Raw genomic sequence first — 17345 nt, forward strand, 5'->3', positions numbered from 1 at the left:
TTTACAGTTAGCCATTGTTATGTAAATGGTGCTGAAAAGTACCCAGGGCCTTGCCTTGGCTCCAAGATAGAGCTGGTCCGACAGAGCCATGGCCCAGTGAGATACGGGTGCCGGCCCAGGTAGATAGAAACAGAAAAGTCGGAGACTTTTGGGTAAAGCACTGGGGTACATCCTCATTGGAAATGAGACACAAGTGTCTCCTAGTCTACAATATCTCATGCAACACCATTATTTACATACACAAATAACTGGTCATGGAACTGTATTCAAAACAATAACCACTTCAATAGTTAAATAATGGTTAAAATCCAAAAATATATAAATAAAATAATAGAGAATCGGCAATATGCCAAATTTCATCTCCACAGTAACATGAACTCACAAGACTAAAAGCACAATAACATTCTAGTCCTGGTAGTAAAATACATGTCTGTGAACCTCAACCATCGTACCTATGTTTACTTTAAAATGGTCTTGGTCTGAAACAGGAATGACGGTAAGAGTGAAAGTGACCAATTAGACGTCAACTTTACTTATTGAAGTTAGATTTGATTCGATTCAATAGTAATTTCCATTAATCTGGCCAAATACGTTTAGATTTAAATACGACTAGAGCCATTTGAGAATAGACCACTTATAAGTTAGGTGTACAGTATTGTGCATTGCATTGTGTCAAATAAAATAATTCACTGTTGTATGGTCAGACTTAATACAAAAAAGGAGGCGACTTTACGTTGTATGATAATTAGGGGGTGGAGAGAGACGCAGGCAGTAACATATCTATTCAACAATGGAATGCAAAAGCTTGAGCAAAGTGTAAATTCTAGAATTCGAGACATTTCACAGAAGAATGTTAGTCTTGTGTAGGCTAATGACTTAATCTAATTCTGTTCCGATGTTGTGGAGCAGGTAGTGTTACCCGATTGTCTGGTGTTTTGCAACTGTTCGAGTTGGAATTAACATTTTACCTCGTGCGTCAGGTAGGCTACGGACTACGAATTCCTGGAGAGTGAGCGAAAGAAATGTTTGAAAAGTAAACCGAAAAGTTGGGACCTTTTTTTTCTTGTTACTGAATATTTGGAATGTAGTTATACTGTAGAAAATGTGTACACAATTTGTGTGCTACTGTAAATAAATCGAGCAGCTTTGGTTTGATTGGCAAGAACTACGAAGAGACACGAACACCTGACGCACAGTCCACCGCCGTAAGCTTGTCTACAAATGTTTCTCCAAATAGACTACTCCAATGGCAACACGTTACTCTCATGTTTCTAATAATAATGAGATGACGAAAATGCATTATTTCATACCATTTTGAAGCTTGTTGTTCAACTTGGATAGATTTTGGAACTCCCTAAGATTGATATTGGGAGTGCCACTGAATCAAGGGATGGAGTTACCTGTCTGGGGCCAGAGCCAGTGGGGCACAGCGTGGTTGGTGCTATGGGCATTTGGTAAGATTTGGGAATGTTTATTTTATTTTTTTTCTTAAAAAAAAATACAAATGTGAAGCCTAATTGTATGGTGTATATCTGGGTGTGTATGTTTGTTGCATACCTGACACTATAAGGAAAGGGAGTGGTGACAAGTACAGATCGGCATCATAGAAATGTAGTAGGGTAACATTCTTTGGAAAACAAAGTGCAGGCTACTTCCCTGCTGTATCTTTTTGTTTTGATTAGTAGTGAGTGTTTCAACAAACACATTTTTGTAGCATGTGTAGGCCTATACCTGTGTTTAAAAGTAAGCTTCCTTTGTGGTGCACTCTGTCAGTGTGTTAATATTGGCCTTAGCATAACTACCAAACTGAGGTATGATAAAGGTCAATGAATGCCATGAACAGGAAAAGCAAGTAACACAGCTTTGTGGCACAAACAACCTCTGTCTGAGGCCCTGTGTGCGCCTGTCTGTTTCTCCCGTTTGTAAAATAGGTCACAACGAGTCCCTTTTTGTGTTCACTAGAAATAAGTGTGAGCCTGTGTGTGAGTTTGTTTGCATTCCTCTGTGGGTCTGTGTCCTTGTTCTTGTGTGGTTGAAATGAACGGAATGACTCGTATACAGGTAACATGGCAAAATAAAGGAAACACTTGGATAAAGGAGAGATAAAAAATATATTGAAAGCTGGTGCTTCCACAGGTGTGGTTCCTGAGTTAATTAAGCAAATTACCCATTATTTTGGCTACCATGGCTAGAAGAAGAGATGTATATTTATTTAACTAGACAAGTCAGTTAAGAACAAATTCTTATTTTACATTCACGGCCTACCCCGGCAAAACCCTCCCCTGATCCCAGATGATGCTGGGACAATTATGCACCACCCTATGGGACTCCCGATCACGGCCGGTTGTGATACAGCCCAGGATTGAACCAGGGTCTGTAATGACACCTCTAGTACTGAGATGTAGTGCCTTAGACCGCTGCACCATTCTGGAGCCTTAAGATCTCAGTGACTTTCAAGAATGGGCTCAAAGGAGCATAGGGTGGTGGAATAGGGGCCTGAGGGCACACAGTCTGTGAATGTATTGTAATGTTTTTAAAATGGTATAATCTGCCTTAATTTTTCTGGACCCCAGGAAGAGTACTCTGTCAGGGGATCCATAATAAATACAAATAGGGGGTTTAAAGGGGGGGGGGGGTGAGTGTGTCTTGGTCACCAAATCTCAACCCAATTGAACACTTGTGGGAGATTCTGGAGTTTCGCTTGAGACTGCGACTCCACCACCATCAACAAAACACCAAATTATGGATTTTCTCGTGGAAGAAGGGTGTCGAGTTCCAGACACTTGTAGAATCTATGCCAGGGCGCATTGAAGCTGTTCTGGCAGTTTGTGTTGGGCCAACGCCCTATTAACACTTTACAGTATGTTGGTGTTTTCTTTATTTTGGCAGTTACATGTATGTGCCATGGTCTTTTAACTGCGGGTGTAATCATTAATGAGTGAAGGAATCATTAACTACAGACAGTCTATACCCACCTCAACACTTCAAAGGGCAATGTTTGTGATTCCTTGTTTGTTTTAGTGATGATGCATTACTCTTTCTCCACCCCGTCACTCACCCTGTTTTGCTTTCTCTAACACACACACACACACCTCTCTCTCATACAGCAGTGTGTGTGAGGGGTGGGTTTGTGGAGCCTCCTCCATCCTTCTCCCTGCGTTCCTTGACGGAGGATGAGACGCGGCTGCCCTGCCAGTTTCAAGTTCAGGAGGAGGAGCAGGTAGTTCAGGTCAGCTGGTTCAAGGAGCTACCTGATGGCACCAAGGAACAAATCATCACTGCCCACCTCACAGAGGGACACACAGGTTGGTACATCATGCCCTCACCAACTCACACAGAGTAGACCCCCATCTTAACCACTTAGTCACTCAATCGATATAATCATAATGTTGTTTTCTTGCATTTGTCTGCAATGATTGTAATGTTTACCAGGAATAAATCTGTCTTTGTCTCTGTTTGTCTCTCTGTCTTATGTCTGTCAGAGTTTGGGCGGTACTCTGGGAGAGTGAGGTTTGAGAGCAGTAGCCCCACAGTGGACTCTGCCCTGCTCATCATGAACACGGAGGAGTCTTATGAGGGGAAATACACCTGTCACATCAGCACATTCCCCTATGGAAACTTTGAGAGGCAGCTGTCACTCACTGTGTGGAGTAAGACTAATTACTTTCACCATCCTCTTAATCATAGTTGTAAACCATGTGACTATTTTCATTGTTATACTCATCATAGTAATTTCCTGTTAATAACCCCACATTTGACTTGATTTGTTGGAGTCAACCACTGAAGGAAATATCTGTTCTGGCTGACCAAAGCCTTACTTACGCACTCGATTTACCTGCACAACATGGAATCTCATATAGCCTGGCCCTGCCCCTCTACCTCCCTTCCCCCCCAGCCCTACCAATCTCCTCTCTGGACCCGGTGGTTCTGGAGGAGGGCCAGTCCTTCCGCGTAGCTGCTTCCTGCCGCTCCGTGGCCCGTCCTCCACCTCGACTGACCTGGGATACGGATCTCCCTGGTCAGAACCAGAACCGCAGCTCCGAGGGCGGGGCCGTGTCCACCCACTTCTCCCTGCACCCCCTGAGGAGTATGAATGGCATGCGGCTGGACTGCCTCGTCTGGCACCCTGCTCTGGAGCAACCCCGGAGGATCAGTAACCGCCTGGTGGTGCAATGTGAGTTTACCCTCAGCTGTCACTATGGTGGGGTAGTATAATTAAATGGCCATGCTTGGATTAAAGTGACAAAGTGTATGTTGACAGTTCCCCCAGATGCAGCTGTCACTGGCTATAATGGAAACTGGTACATGGGACTGAAGGGAGCTGAACTCAAGTGTGAGACTGGAGGAAACCCCAAACCACAGAGCTTCACCTGGACCAGGTATTACCTGTCTGACTGTTTCTGTCTGTCATTATTTGTGTAATGTCACACTGCACTATAAAATGTACTATTCAAATATTTGCAAGAGAAACACACACACACATGCATGATAAAGTGTCAACTAGAGGAGGGTGTCTTCCTCTTTGTTCCATTCAATATGGAATAAATACATTGTCGAGTTACAGAATTAGAAAACCGATTGAAAGGCAGACATTTTCACACAAGTGAGCGAGCCAGGGAGGGGAGGGAGCCATGGAGGGAGGAAGCGCTGGAGACGCCTCTTAAGCACTTAATCATAGTGCCTCGCTTTAAATATCACCCTAATACACTGTAAAACACAGGGTCTGCGCGTAATTAAAGATTCTTCTCCGAGCATTACAATAATGACAGAACACACAATTAAATACTCACTATTGCAACATGCTAACAAATCGTGTGTCAGTTTCCGCAGTAGTTAAAAATAATTGAAGGAGAGATACTTTTCCAAAATTGCCCTTAATGTACTGTATATAGAGTATCACATTTATGGCATGTTTCTAAAACGTTAATGCATTTGAATGAAAATAAACCCGATCAGTATAATTATTGTCAAACATTTATTCAGTGTCAGATGTAATCTCTGGCTTTGAATCCATTATAAAGGATTGGTTATAAGGTGGGGCTGAGTGAGTAAGAAGAGAAATGTGAGAAGCCCCTTGTTGGGGTGAGCAGTAAAATGGCAGCCTGGCTGGCACAGTGAAATTTGGGCAACTTGAGCTCTCTCAGTGGACCTAGTTCCTGGTGGGATCAGAAACTGCCTCTCTATTATACTTCCTGGGATGTCTGAGCTTATTCAGGGGCCTCTTAGTCTTCCTTCATATAGTAGTTGGCTCATACCAAGCCAAGCGGCATTTGTCTATTCAGATCAATAGGAGCAGTAATTTAACTGGTTTTACAGATGAATGCAAATTGCTGGTTTCCCTTTTGTGGTAAACCTGATGTAACAAATGTATTTAGCTAAAACACCTCACCAATGCACACTGACCTATTGTTTGGATGTAATTATAGGCTACTTCTGTGTAGCTTAGCTGACATTCCCTTCAGAGGTTTATATTCTGGTAATGTCTAGCTGAACAAAAGGCTTTTACATTTTTTTCATAAATTGACTTAGAACTTTTGAATTGAGTATTGATCAACCCTGCCCAATACATCTGCCTTCATGAACATAGCCGTTGTTTCATGCACTGAGTGCTATTCCATTAGTCATACAGTGCATTCCGAATATGTATATATATATATATATATATATATATATACACATTTGCTCTAAATGTACTGTATATAGAGTATCACATTTATGGCATATATATATATATATTAATTATAAAAAAAGATTGTTTACATAAGTATTCAGACCCTTTGCTATGAGACTCATTGAGCTCAGGTGCATCCTGTTTCCATTGATCATCCTTGAGATGTTTCTGCAACTTGATTGGAGTCCACCTGTGAAATTCAATTGATTGGACATGATTTGGAAAGGCACACACCTGTCTAAATAAGGTCCACAGTTGACTGTGCATGTCAGAGCAAAAACTCAGCCATGAGTTCGAAGGAATTGTCCGTAGATCTCCAAGACAGGATTGTGTCTCGGCACAGCTCTGAGGAAGGGTACCAAAACATTTCTGCAGCATTGAAGGTCCCAAAGAACACAGTGGCGCCCGTCATTCTTAAATGGATGAAGTTTGGAACCATCAAGACTCTTCCTAGAGCTGGCTGCCCGGCCAAACGGAGCAATCGGGGGAGAAGGGCCTTTGTCAGGGAGGTGACCAATAACCTGATGGTCACTCAGACAGAGCTCCAGAGTTCCTTTGTGGAGAAGGGAGAACATTTCAGAAGGACAACTATCTCTGCAGTTCTCCACCAATCAGGCCTTTATGGTAGAGTGGCCAGACGGAAGCCACTCCTCAGTAAAATGCACATGACAGCCTGCTTGGAGCTTGCCAAAAGGCACCTAAAGGACTGTCAGACCATGAGAAAAAAGATTCTCTGGTCTGATTGTACCTCTTTGGCGTGAATGCCAGGCGTCACATCTGGAGGAAACGAGGCACCGCTCATCAGCTGGCCAATGCCACCCCTACAGTGAAGCATAATGGTGGCAGCATCATGCTGTTGGAATGTTTTTCAGCGGCAAGGACTGGGAGACTAGTCCAGGATCGAGGGAAAGATGAACAGAGAAAAGTACAGAGATCCTTGATAAAAACCTGATCCAGAGTGCTCAGGACCTCATACTGGGGCGAAGGTTCACCAGCCAACAAGACAACGACCCTAAGCACACAGCTAAGACAATGCAGGAGTGGTTTCGGGACAAGTCTCTGAATGTCCTTGAGTGGCCTTGTCATTTTTGCCTTGTCATTATGGGGAATTGTGTGTAGATAAAAACCAAACACTTTAATCCATTTTAGAATAAGGCTGTAACGTAACAAAATATGGAAAAAGTGAAGGGGTCTGAATACTTTACGAATGCACTGTAAGTACACTCATATATATATATATATATATATATACTGCTCAAAAAAATAAAGGGAACACTTAAACAACACAATGTAACTCCAAGTCAATCACACTTCTGTGAAATCAAACTGTCCACGTAGGAAGCAACACTGATTGACAATACATTTCACATGCTGTTGTGCAAATGGAATAGACAAAAGATGGAAATTATAGGCAATTAGCAAGACACCCCCAATAAAGGAGTTGTTCTGCAGGTGGTGACCACAGACCACTTCTCAGTTCCTATGCTTCCTGGCTGATGTTTTGGTCACTTTTGAATGCTGGCGGTGCTTTCACTCTAGTGGTAGCATGAGACGGAGTCTACAACCCACACAAGTGGCTCAGGTAGTGCAGCTCATCCAGGATGGCACATCAATGCGAGCTGTGGCAAGAAGGTTTGCTGTGTCTGTCAGCGTAGTGTCCAGAGCATGGAGGCGCTACCAGGAGACAGGCCAGTACATCAGGAGACGTGGAGGAGGCCATAGGAGGGCAACAACCCAGCAGCAGGACCGCTACCTCCGCCTTTGTGCAAGGAGGAGCAGGAGGAGCACTGCCAGAGCCCTGCAAAATTACCTCCAGCAGGCCACAAATGTGCATGTGTCTACTCAAACGGTCAGAAACAGACTCCATGAGGGTGGTATGAGGGCCCAACGTCCACAGGTGGGGGTTGTGCTTACAGCCCAACACCGTGCAGGACGTTTGGCATTTGCCAGAGAACACCAAGATTGGCAAATTCGCCACTGGCGCCCTGTGCTCTTCACAGATGAAAGCAGGTTCACACTGAGCACATGTGACAGACGTGACAGAGTCTGGAGACGCCGTGGAGAACGTTCTGCTGCCTGCAACATCCTCCAGCATGACCGGTTTGGCGGTGGGTCAGTCATGGTGTGGGGTGGCATTTCTTTGGGGAACCGGCACAGCCCTCCATGTGCTCGCCAGAGGTAGCCTGACTGCCATTAGGTACCGAGATGAGATCCTCAGACCCCTTGTGAGACCATATGCTGGTGCGGTTGGCCCTGGGTTCCTCCTAATGCAAGACAATGCTAGACCTCATGTGGCTGGAGTGTGTCAGCAGTTCCTGCAAGAGGAAGGCATTGATGCTATGGACTGGCCCGCCCGTTCCCCAGACCTGAATCCAATTGAGCACATCTGGGACATCATGTCTCGCTCCATCAACCAACGCCACGTTGCACCACAGACTGTCCAGGAGTTGGCGGATGCTTTAGTCCAGGTCTGGGAGGAGATCCCTCAGGAGACCATCCGCCACCTCATCAGGAGCATGCCCAGGCGTTGTAGGGAGGTCATACAGGCACGTGGAGGCCACACACACTACTGAGCCTCATTTTGACTTGTTTTAAGGACATTACATCAAAGTTGGATCAGCCTGTAGTGTGGTTTTCCACTTTAATTTTGAGTGTGACTCCAAATCCAGACCTCCATGGGTTGATAAATTTGATTTCCATTGATAATTTGTGTGATTTTGTTGTCAGCACATTCAACTATGTAAAGAAAAAAGTATTTAATAAGAATATTTCATTCATTCAGATCTAGGATGTGTTATTTTAGTAATGTCAGAATAATAGTAGAGTGATTTATTTCAGCTGTTATTTCTTTCATCACATTCCCAGTGGGTCAGAAGTTTACATACACTCAATTAGTATTTGGTAGAATTGCCTTTAAATTGTTTAACTTGGGTCAAACGTTTCGGGTAGCCTTCCACAATAAGGTGGGTGAATTTTGGCCCATTCCTCCTGACAGAGCTGGTGTAACTGAGTCAGGTTTGTAGGCCTCCTTGCTCGCACATGCCTTTTCAGTTCTGCCCACAAATTTTCTATGGGATTGAGGTCAGGGCTTTGTGATGGCCACTCCAATACCTTGACTTTGTTGTCCTTAAGCCATTTTGCCACAACGTTGGAAGTATGCTTGGGGTCATTGTCCATTTGGAAGACCCATTTGTGACCAAGCTTTAACTTCCTGACTGATGTCTTGAGATGTTGCTTCAATATATCCACATAATTTTCCTGCCTCATGATGGTACTCATTTTACTGTGGATATAGATACTTTTGTACCTGTTTCCTCCAGCATCTTCACAAGGTCCTTTGCTGTTGTTCTGCGATTGATTTGCACTTTTCGCACCAAAGTACGTTCATCTCTAGGAGACAGAATGTGTCTCCTTTCTGAGCGGTATGACGGCTGCGTAGTCCCATGGTGTTTATACTTGCGTACTATTGTTTGTACAGATGAACGTGGTACCTTCAGGCACTTGGAAATTGCTCCCAAGGATGAACCATACTTGTGGAGATCTACAATTGTCTTTCTGAGGTCTTGGCTGATTTCTCTTAATTTTCCCATGATGTCAAGCAAAGAGGCACTGAGTTTGAAGGTAGGCCTTGAAATACATCCACAGGTACACCTCCAATTGACTCAAATGATGTCAATTAGCCTATCAGAAGCTTTGAAAGCCATGACATCATTTTATGGAATTTTCCAAGCTGTTTAAAGGCACAGTCAACTTTGTGTCTGTAAACTTCAGACCCACTGGAATTGTAATTACAGTGAAATAATCTGTCTGTAAACAATTGTTGGAAAAATTACTTGTGTCATGCACAAAGTAGATGTCCTAACCGACTTGCCAAAACTATAGTTTGTTAACAAGAAATTTGTGGAGTGGTTGAAAAACGAGTTTAAATGACTCCAACCTAAGTGTATGTAAACTTCCGACTTCAACTGTGTGTGTGTGTGTGTGTGTGTATATATATATATATATATATATCACATCACACACAAGTATGTGGACACCCCTTCAAATGAGTGGATTCAGCTATTTCAGCCACACCTGTTCCTGACAGGTGTATAAAATCGAGCACACTGCCATGCGATCTCCATAGACAAACACTGGCAGTAGAATGGCCTTACTGAAGAGCTCAGTGACCTTCAACATGGCACCATCATAGGATGCCACCTTCCCAACAAGTCAATTTGTAAAATGTATGCCCTGCTAGAGCTGCTGTAAATACTGTTTTTGTGAAGTGGAAAGGTCTAGGAGCAACAACGGCTTGCCGGGAAGTGGTAGGTCACACGCTCACAGAACGGGTCCGCAGAGTGCCGAAGCGCATAGCACTTAAAAAATTGTCTGTCCTTGACTGGCCTGCACAGAGCCCTGACCTCAGCCCCATCAAACACCTTTGGGATGAATTGGAACGCCTACTGCGAGCCAGGCCTAATCGCCCAACATCAGTGCCCGACCTCATTAATGCTCATGGCTCAATTGAAGTCCCGCAGCAATGTTCCAACAACTAGTGGAAAGCCTTCCCAGAAGAGTGGAGGCTGTTGTAGCAGCAAAGGGAGGACCAACTCCATATTAATGCCCATGATTTTGGAATGAGATGTTCGATGAGCAGGTTTCCACATACTTTTGGTCATGTAGTGCATGTTAAGTAGGTTACGATTACATTGTTGAGTAGCTCAGTATTAATATGGGCATTCTTTAATTTCCTGTATGTGTTTGTCTCCATCTGTAGGGGTGGTAAGGCCCTGCCAGACGGCCTCACTGTGAATGGAGCAAGGCTTCTGTTTGGCCGAGCCCTGAGACAGAATGACACTGGAGTTTATGAATGTGTGGTGAACAACGGCATTGGGACAAGGAAAGTAGAATCGAACATCACAGTGACAGGTAATGGGCAAAGTTACTCCTGTATTTTGGGAGAACCTGGACAGCATAAAGAACTTATCTCCCGACGTGTTTGGTACCATTTGTGCAACATTGCTGCCCCCCTGTGGTGATCTGAAATACCAACTTTGCTCAAATAGAAAATCTGCAACTTAACTAGATCACTGCAGTTGGTCGTTTTGTTTACAATTGTGTATGTTCCTTTCCCTCACATAGAGAAAATTCGCAGTGTGCAGGAAACCACTGTTGACACTCTAGTGATGGTAATTATAGTTGTGGCTGCTGGGGTTTTGGTCATCGTCATGATCATCATCATCATCTTAGTCAACCAATACCACAGGCGCAAAAACAGAAAATTAGAGATGGAGCTTAGCGAAAGAACGTGAGTTGATTTTCACAATACTTTGCTCCCCCTTTCCATTTTAGTCATTTAGCAGATTCTGTTATCCAGAGCGACATACAGGAGCAATTAGCGTTAAGTGCCTTGCTCAAGGGCACATCTGCAATTTTTCACCTAGTCGGCTCTGGGATTCGGACCAGCACCCTTTTGGTTACTTGCACAATACTCTTAACCCCTATCCTCAAATCCCCTTCAGTTTGACATTCTCTGTCTTTCACAGGTTAAAAATCAACACACTCTCCAGACAGGACTCCTCCCGGAGACTCAACTCTGTCAGCACAGACCCCAGAGGACAGGTACTCAGTACTTTACATACTCAACTGAAAATTTGAGCAAAATAGATGATAAACTATCATGATCAGTTAGTATCTACTTGTGAATGACTGTGATACCCCAAATAATTTCTTCTACTTTTCACTCCAGAATGAAGACTGTACACTACTCAGACTAGACAGTAGAATGAAAAACAGCCTAATGTCCCTTGAGGTGAGTTCCATAAAATATTTTTAAGCAATATTATACATTTACAACATGTCCACTATCAGAGATTTTTTTCATTGATGTTTAATCTATGGCTTTATTTGGATGCTTCCTGTTAGGACCGTCCCATCTACATAGGCAGTGAATCATCCCTGGGTGGGAGGCGGGGGACTGTTGGAGAGGGGGATGTGGACTACCTAGGCCGCCCTGTCCTGTACCAGTCTAGCTGGCATGAGGGCAGAGAGAGTATGAGGGGCGCTGAGATGGAGGGAGAGAGGGAAGAGCGCAGACGAAGGGTGGAGTCGTACCTGAAGAGAAGCAATATGTCCCTGGTGTGTAATTGTCTGATCAATGAAGAGTATACTTAAAAGTTTAAATGCACATTGTTTATTCTGTAATAACTCACAGGCCTATCTGTTTTTCTCAATGCCTTGCAATATGTGGTCTCAATTTTGCAGGACTCTGGCCTTCCTTCCTCCCTTGTCCCCATCAAGCCCCAGGACCAGGATGGCAGTGTGGGGCCCACAGACATCACCCCAATGCTCAGTGACCTGTGTGGCCAGAGGGAGGTGGTGACCAAAGGGGAAGACTGGGGCCATAGACAGGCCGTGCTGGAGGTTGATGAGGCAGACTGTGATACCAGTTCTTACCAGATCTCAGAGGCGCTCTCCAACCACTTCCACTACAGCAACGGGTTCCTGCGGCCCAAACCACACTCCAACGCCATCCTCCTACACCCCAGAGGACAGATCATCTAGACATGGGAGGCTTGGCTGAAAAGGGAACTGCACTCAGCTTCACCCTAACCTAGTGGTCATTATACAGAAGTGAGGGTTTGGCAACTTCATGCTCACGTTCATTGCCATTTGTCTTTTTTTTTTTATCAGCATTGTCTTCTTGTATGTCCTATGTAAACAAAATTTACTAGCCTAAGTAAAGATTGCACAAGATTGCACCATCACTTTGTATCAACTATAAGCCCAGTCTTGTGTAAGCACTCATCAGTTGTGATATCATTTTAGCTAACCTTATAGTTCTGATATCCAAATATATCCTGACCTTGAGTTAATGTTATTTTCATGCTCATTTCAACAACAAATCATAAGGGCTCAAAGTTGGATAATTCACATTTTTATTCATACAAAAGCATGTCCATTGTAGTGTTAGTCTGGCATAGCTCTACAAAACCCTAAAGATGATGGAGATCCTCCTCTTAAGCATTCCAAGCAGGAAGCTGTAAACCTGCAACTCTGATCCCTCACTACAGTATATAAGCACCACTAGTGCAACAGTTGTGGTAGGGTCTCACTGCTCTCACTTTATAGAATGGGAAGACAAAAGTAACACACTGCTGCTTTCTGCCAGAGTGTCTTGATGGTCTTATCAACTCTGTTCTCAGTCATTAGAAAATGTTGTTCCACAATGTTCTTAGTTGTCTCGTCATGGTGATAACGATCAGTAGACAGTTTGCTTTGTTGTGAGGCCCCTGTGTACTCGCTGGTGTCTGCGGAGATTACTCTGCTGAGCGAAACACCTTCCGCACATCACACAGCTGTACGGTTTCTCTCCTGTATGAATCCGCTGATGCATCTCCAGGTGACCGACCCGGTCAAAGCTCTTTCCACAGAAGGAGCAAACAAACCACTTCTCTCTTGCTGGGGTTCTCCTTTGGGATAATTTTGCTGAGTTGAAACCATTTGAACAATTTGGGGCAAGTGAGAATACATTGGCCAAACATTGGAATATCCTGCACCCTCATTGGCTAGTGTTTGTTTGTCTGACGGCACTCTGATAGTTGTCCCATCCTGCCTTCTCTCTGGGTGCATGGTTTCTCTGTGCTGTCCTGGCTGTGCCTGAGCCAAATCTGTAGGGGTCCTTCTGTCATTCCAAACAGACTGTGCTCGCATCTCTTTCATAACTCCGCTAATGTCACCCATCTCTGATGGACCGCTATTGGGATCCTCCACTGCACTTTGGATGAGCTGTATGTCTGTATCTTGATCCAGTGGATATTGTTCTGTACCATAAATGCAATCTGGACCCTCTGAGTCACAGTTGCGCTCTGTTAAAGACGCCCAGAGCTGGCTCTCTCTCTCATCCACAGCAAACTCAGTTTCCTCATGATCTGATCTCTCTGTGCCATGTTCACTTCCTGATGAATGTAGTGAAATAACATCATACTCTTCCTGCTCAGTCTTCACTAACTCTAGTCCACTATCCTTCTCTCTGTGGCCTGACCTGTTCTGTTCAAGTCCCTCTACTTCTTCTGCCAGTGGTCTATTTTGATCCAGTTGGTCGTCTTTCTCGCTGGCGTTCTGCTCAAATGAAGTCCTTTCACCAGCATCCTCATCACACCCTTTGGACCCTGAAAGGGAAGGTTTAAAGGAACTGTCAGTATGATTATTATTTTTTTTAAATAAAAATTATATTTTACTTTTATCTATACAGGGTGGGTCACCATTGAGACCAGGGTATAATTAAGGGTGCCCTGTGAACAAGAACATACAAAATTGAAGAATAATACCAATACAATATTAATCAAAACAAACAACTCTCACATATCACCTCCATCTAAACTGTCCAATGGAGACCAGTGAGTCCAATTTCAATGTGGCCTGAAGGCTATTCCATGAGCTGGGGGCATAAAAAATAAAAGCATTTTCCCCCAGGTCAATGTAGACCTGCGGGACCTCCAGAACTAGCCAGTCCAGAGAGCGGGTCTGAAAATTGCTTAATCTCCAATTAATACATGAGCTGAGGTAGTGGGGGAGTCTGAAGAACCGCGTTATATACAAAAAGTAGCCAATGCTGGGCTCTTCTGGTAATTAGACTCCCAGCCAACAGAACTATACAAAATGCAGTGTTTTGTACGAAAATTACCACTATGCGACTGAATCTAAAGGTTTTAAAACAGAGGCTGCTGCATGCATGTAGATTATGTCACCATAAACAAGTACTGGGAGAAGCGTTACTTGAACAATCGTCCTTCTACTTTCCAAAGAGAGACAGGATTTATTTCTATAAAAAGAAACCAATCTTAATTCTCAGCTTTTGTCAGTTTTCAGTGTGTTTTAAGAGTTTATCATCAATCCAAATACCTAAGTACTTAGAATGGGGAACTTGCTCAATTTGGGCTCCCGTCAATATGCAAATATGCAGCTCCTTACGAGTCAACATTACGAGACCTACAGAACAACAAACTTGGTTTTATTAGCATTTAGCACTAGTTTAAGATAAGTAGGCAATTTTTGAGTTGAGTCAAAACCATGCTGAAGGTCATGGATGACCTGCTGTACGGAGTGTGCACAGGAGTAAATCACTATCTGCATAGAGATTAATGTTACAGATTTTAAAATAACAAAATTGAGAGCACTGCAATAGCAACCCATTATCTGCAATAGTTAGGCATTGAGAAATAATTGTCATTGTTAATACTGCATATTTTTAAAGAAGTGTCCCTTGAGTTGAGATGGACAGCAACACATTTCAGATAGGTCTAGCTAGCTAGTACAGTAAGCAAGTACGAGCTGGCTCACCCTGCTCTGTTCTGCTGGAAGACGAAGAGCATGTGGAAGAACAGCCTGCTTCTCGCGCTTTGGACGTCGTTTGCCGTTCTTTCTCCATAAACAATACTTTGATTTTTAAGGCTTCTATTTCATTTTCTCTTCTGCACATTTCCAAGCGTAAAACAGCAAACCCATCATCGAATAATTTACTTATTTCTGCCACCGCAGTTTTGGCTAACACATCCACAACGGAGGTTAATTTGGCCTGAAAAGTAACACAATTTGTCATATTCTCCTGGAATAACATTTTATCTGACTAGTGTTATGTTTCTACAGATTTTCAATCTGGAGAAAAAAAACAATAAATAGTAATAGATGCTCTGCTTTGTTAGCTACCACATTGACAGATTTTACTTCCGCGAAAGCAAACGGAGGGGAGGAACGAGTGGTCATATGATCATTAAAGAGTCCTATGGTGTCTGTAGAGCAGGGGATGCAGTCCAAACACATTTCTAACCCCTCAGCACTCGCGCTAGCCACTTTCCCTTGGCGAAATCCCCGTCGAAACCGGATGCAGTTTAATTGCCATCTTAAATCGAGAATCAATTCACTAACGTTGCCCCCTCGGCCCTCGATTTAGTTAACAATAGAGCAAGTGAAGAACTTGGCTGCAGTCCAAACACGTTCTTTTTACCCCCTCAGCCCTTGCCATCTTAAGTGGAGGTTGCCCCCTCGATTTAGCTCGAGGGAGCGAGTTAACAACTTTAGGTTGCATTCCAAACACTTAAGACACACCCTATCCCCTCAAATTAAGTGGACACTTTTGATGACGTATCATGACGTCTGAAGAGTATACACTTGCAGGGCAAGGTGCAAGGGAGGAAGGAATGATTTTTAAATGGACTGCCTTTGCTCAGAAATTCATCCCGCCATGATTGTGTTTTCAGCCACTGGTGGCTTGTGGGTGCTTTATATGCTCTACAGTCAATTATGATTGCATATCAAATCAGTTTATTTGTCATGTGCGCTGAATACAACAGGTGTAGAACTTACAGTGAAATGCTAACTTACAGGCTCTAAACAGTAGTGCAAAAAAGGTATTAGATGAACAATAGGTAGGTAAAGAAATAAAACAATAGTAAAAAGACAGGCTATATACAGTAGCGAGGCCACATACAGACACCGGTTAGTCAGGCTGATTGAGGTAGTGTGTACATGTAGATATGGTTAAAGTGACTATGCATATATGATGAACGGAGAGTAGCAGTAGTGTAAAAGACGGGTTGGCGGGTGGTGGGTGTGACACAATGCAGATAGCCCGGTTGGTCGGCCCAATTGAGGTAGTATGTACATGAATGTATTGTAATGAAACAGCAGTGAGCAGGTCTCGAACCCTCGACCTTCTAGCCCGAGGTCCGGCGTGCTATCGACTGTGCCGCAAAAGCATGCTTGTGTGGCAGAGTCGATTTCCGCGCTTATAAACCCAGGGTCGTTACAGTATGGTTAAAGTGACTATGCATATATGATTAACAGAGAGTAGCAGCAGCGTAAAAAGAGGGGTTGGGGGGAGCACACAATGCAAATAGTCCGGGTAGCCATTTGATTACCTGTTCAGGAGTCTTATGGCTTGGGGGTAAAAACTGTAGAGAAGCCTTTTTGTCCTAGACTTGGCACTCCGGTACCGCTTGCCATGCGGTAGTAGAGAGAACAGTCTATGACTGGGGTGGCTGGGGTCTTTGACAATTTTTAGGGCCTTCCTCTGACACTGCCTGGTGTAGAGGTCCTGGCTGGCAGGCAGCTTATATTAACTATATAAATTATTATTATACACCTACTGTATGATAGCTGGCTAACTAACGTTAGTCTGCCTAGTTACTTCTGAAGAAGGAAAATGTTTTAATTCTACAATTTCCAAAAGCTAACCAAACAAAAACATGAGACGCGTTTGTGCATTCGTAGCACACTTTCTAACTTAGTTAAATTCGTTTTTACTTACACTTGTATGTTGACTCCATATTAAAGTTGAGGTTTTAAGTTTTGGCAGAATTTTCTTAGCGGATGTAATCATCATGAATTGAATTATGAGGCGTTTCAGGCCCCGAAGTGAACATAATTGTACACTCGCAAACTCCATTAAAAACGAGGGCTGAGGGGCTTACGTTGCAAACTTTCCTTGCTTGGTTAATCGTTTGGACCGATGACAAATATGGCCGCGAGAATTCCCCCAAGGGCATAGGGCCGAGGGCTGTCTACTTTGAGTTTGAAACGCAGCCATTGTCATTTGCGGTGTTGATATGACCCAAAATTCATTGCAAACTATAGTCACTGAAGTGTCAAATTTAATCAACAAGGCTGTATTTTCAGCATGTCAGACAAAATT

General features: G+C 43.6%; 2 protein-coding genes across 2 annotated transcripts; one reads left to right on the plus strand and one right to left on the minus strand.

Moving 5' to 3' along the window:
• The first annotated feature begins 708 nt into the window (after positions 1–708).
• On the plus strand, positions 709–12420 carry nectin4b (nectin cell adhesion molecule 4b). The gene is made up of 11 exons (XM_071361391.1): positions 709–1454; positions 3108–3305; positions 3483–3650; positions 3896–4174; positions 4262–4379; positions 10431–10582; positions 10796–10961; positions 11200–11275; positions 11403–11465; positions 11579–11791; positions 11918–12420. The coding sequence occupies exons 1-11, from the start codon at positions 1391–1393 to the stop codon at positions 12215–12217; spliced, it is 1797 nt and encodes a 598-aa protein (XP_071217492.1). The 5' UTR covers positions 709–1390; the 3' UTR covers positions 12218–12420.
• A 154-nt stretch (positions 12421–12574) lies between these two features.
• LOC139550471 (uncharacterized) lies at positions 12575–15405 on the minus strand. The gene is made up of 2 exons (XM_071361392.1): positions 14996–15405; positions 12575–13824 (listed from the first exon to the last, which is right to left on the minus strand). Exons 1-2 carry the CDS (start codon positions 15270–15272, stop codon positions 13004–13006), a joined length of 1098 nt encoding a protein of 365 aa, XP_071217493.1. The 5' UTR covers positions 15273–15405; the 3' UTR covers positions 12575–13003.
• Between the last annotated feature and the right edge of the window lie 1940 nt (positions 15406–17345).

Source organism: Salvelinus alpinus, chromosome 23 (genome assembly GCF_045679555.1).
Source record: "Salvelinus alpinus chromosome 23, SLU_Salpinus.1, whole genome shotgun sequence".
In the NCBI taxonomy this organism is placed as follows: Eukaryota; Metazoa; Chordata; class Actinopteri; order Salmoniformes; family Salmonidae; genus Salvelinus; species Salvelinus alpinus.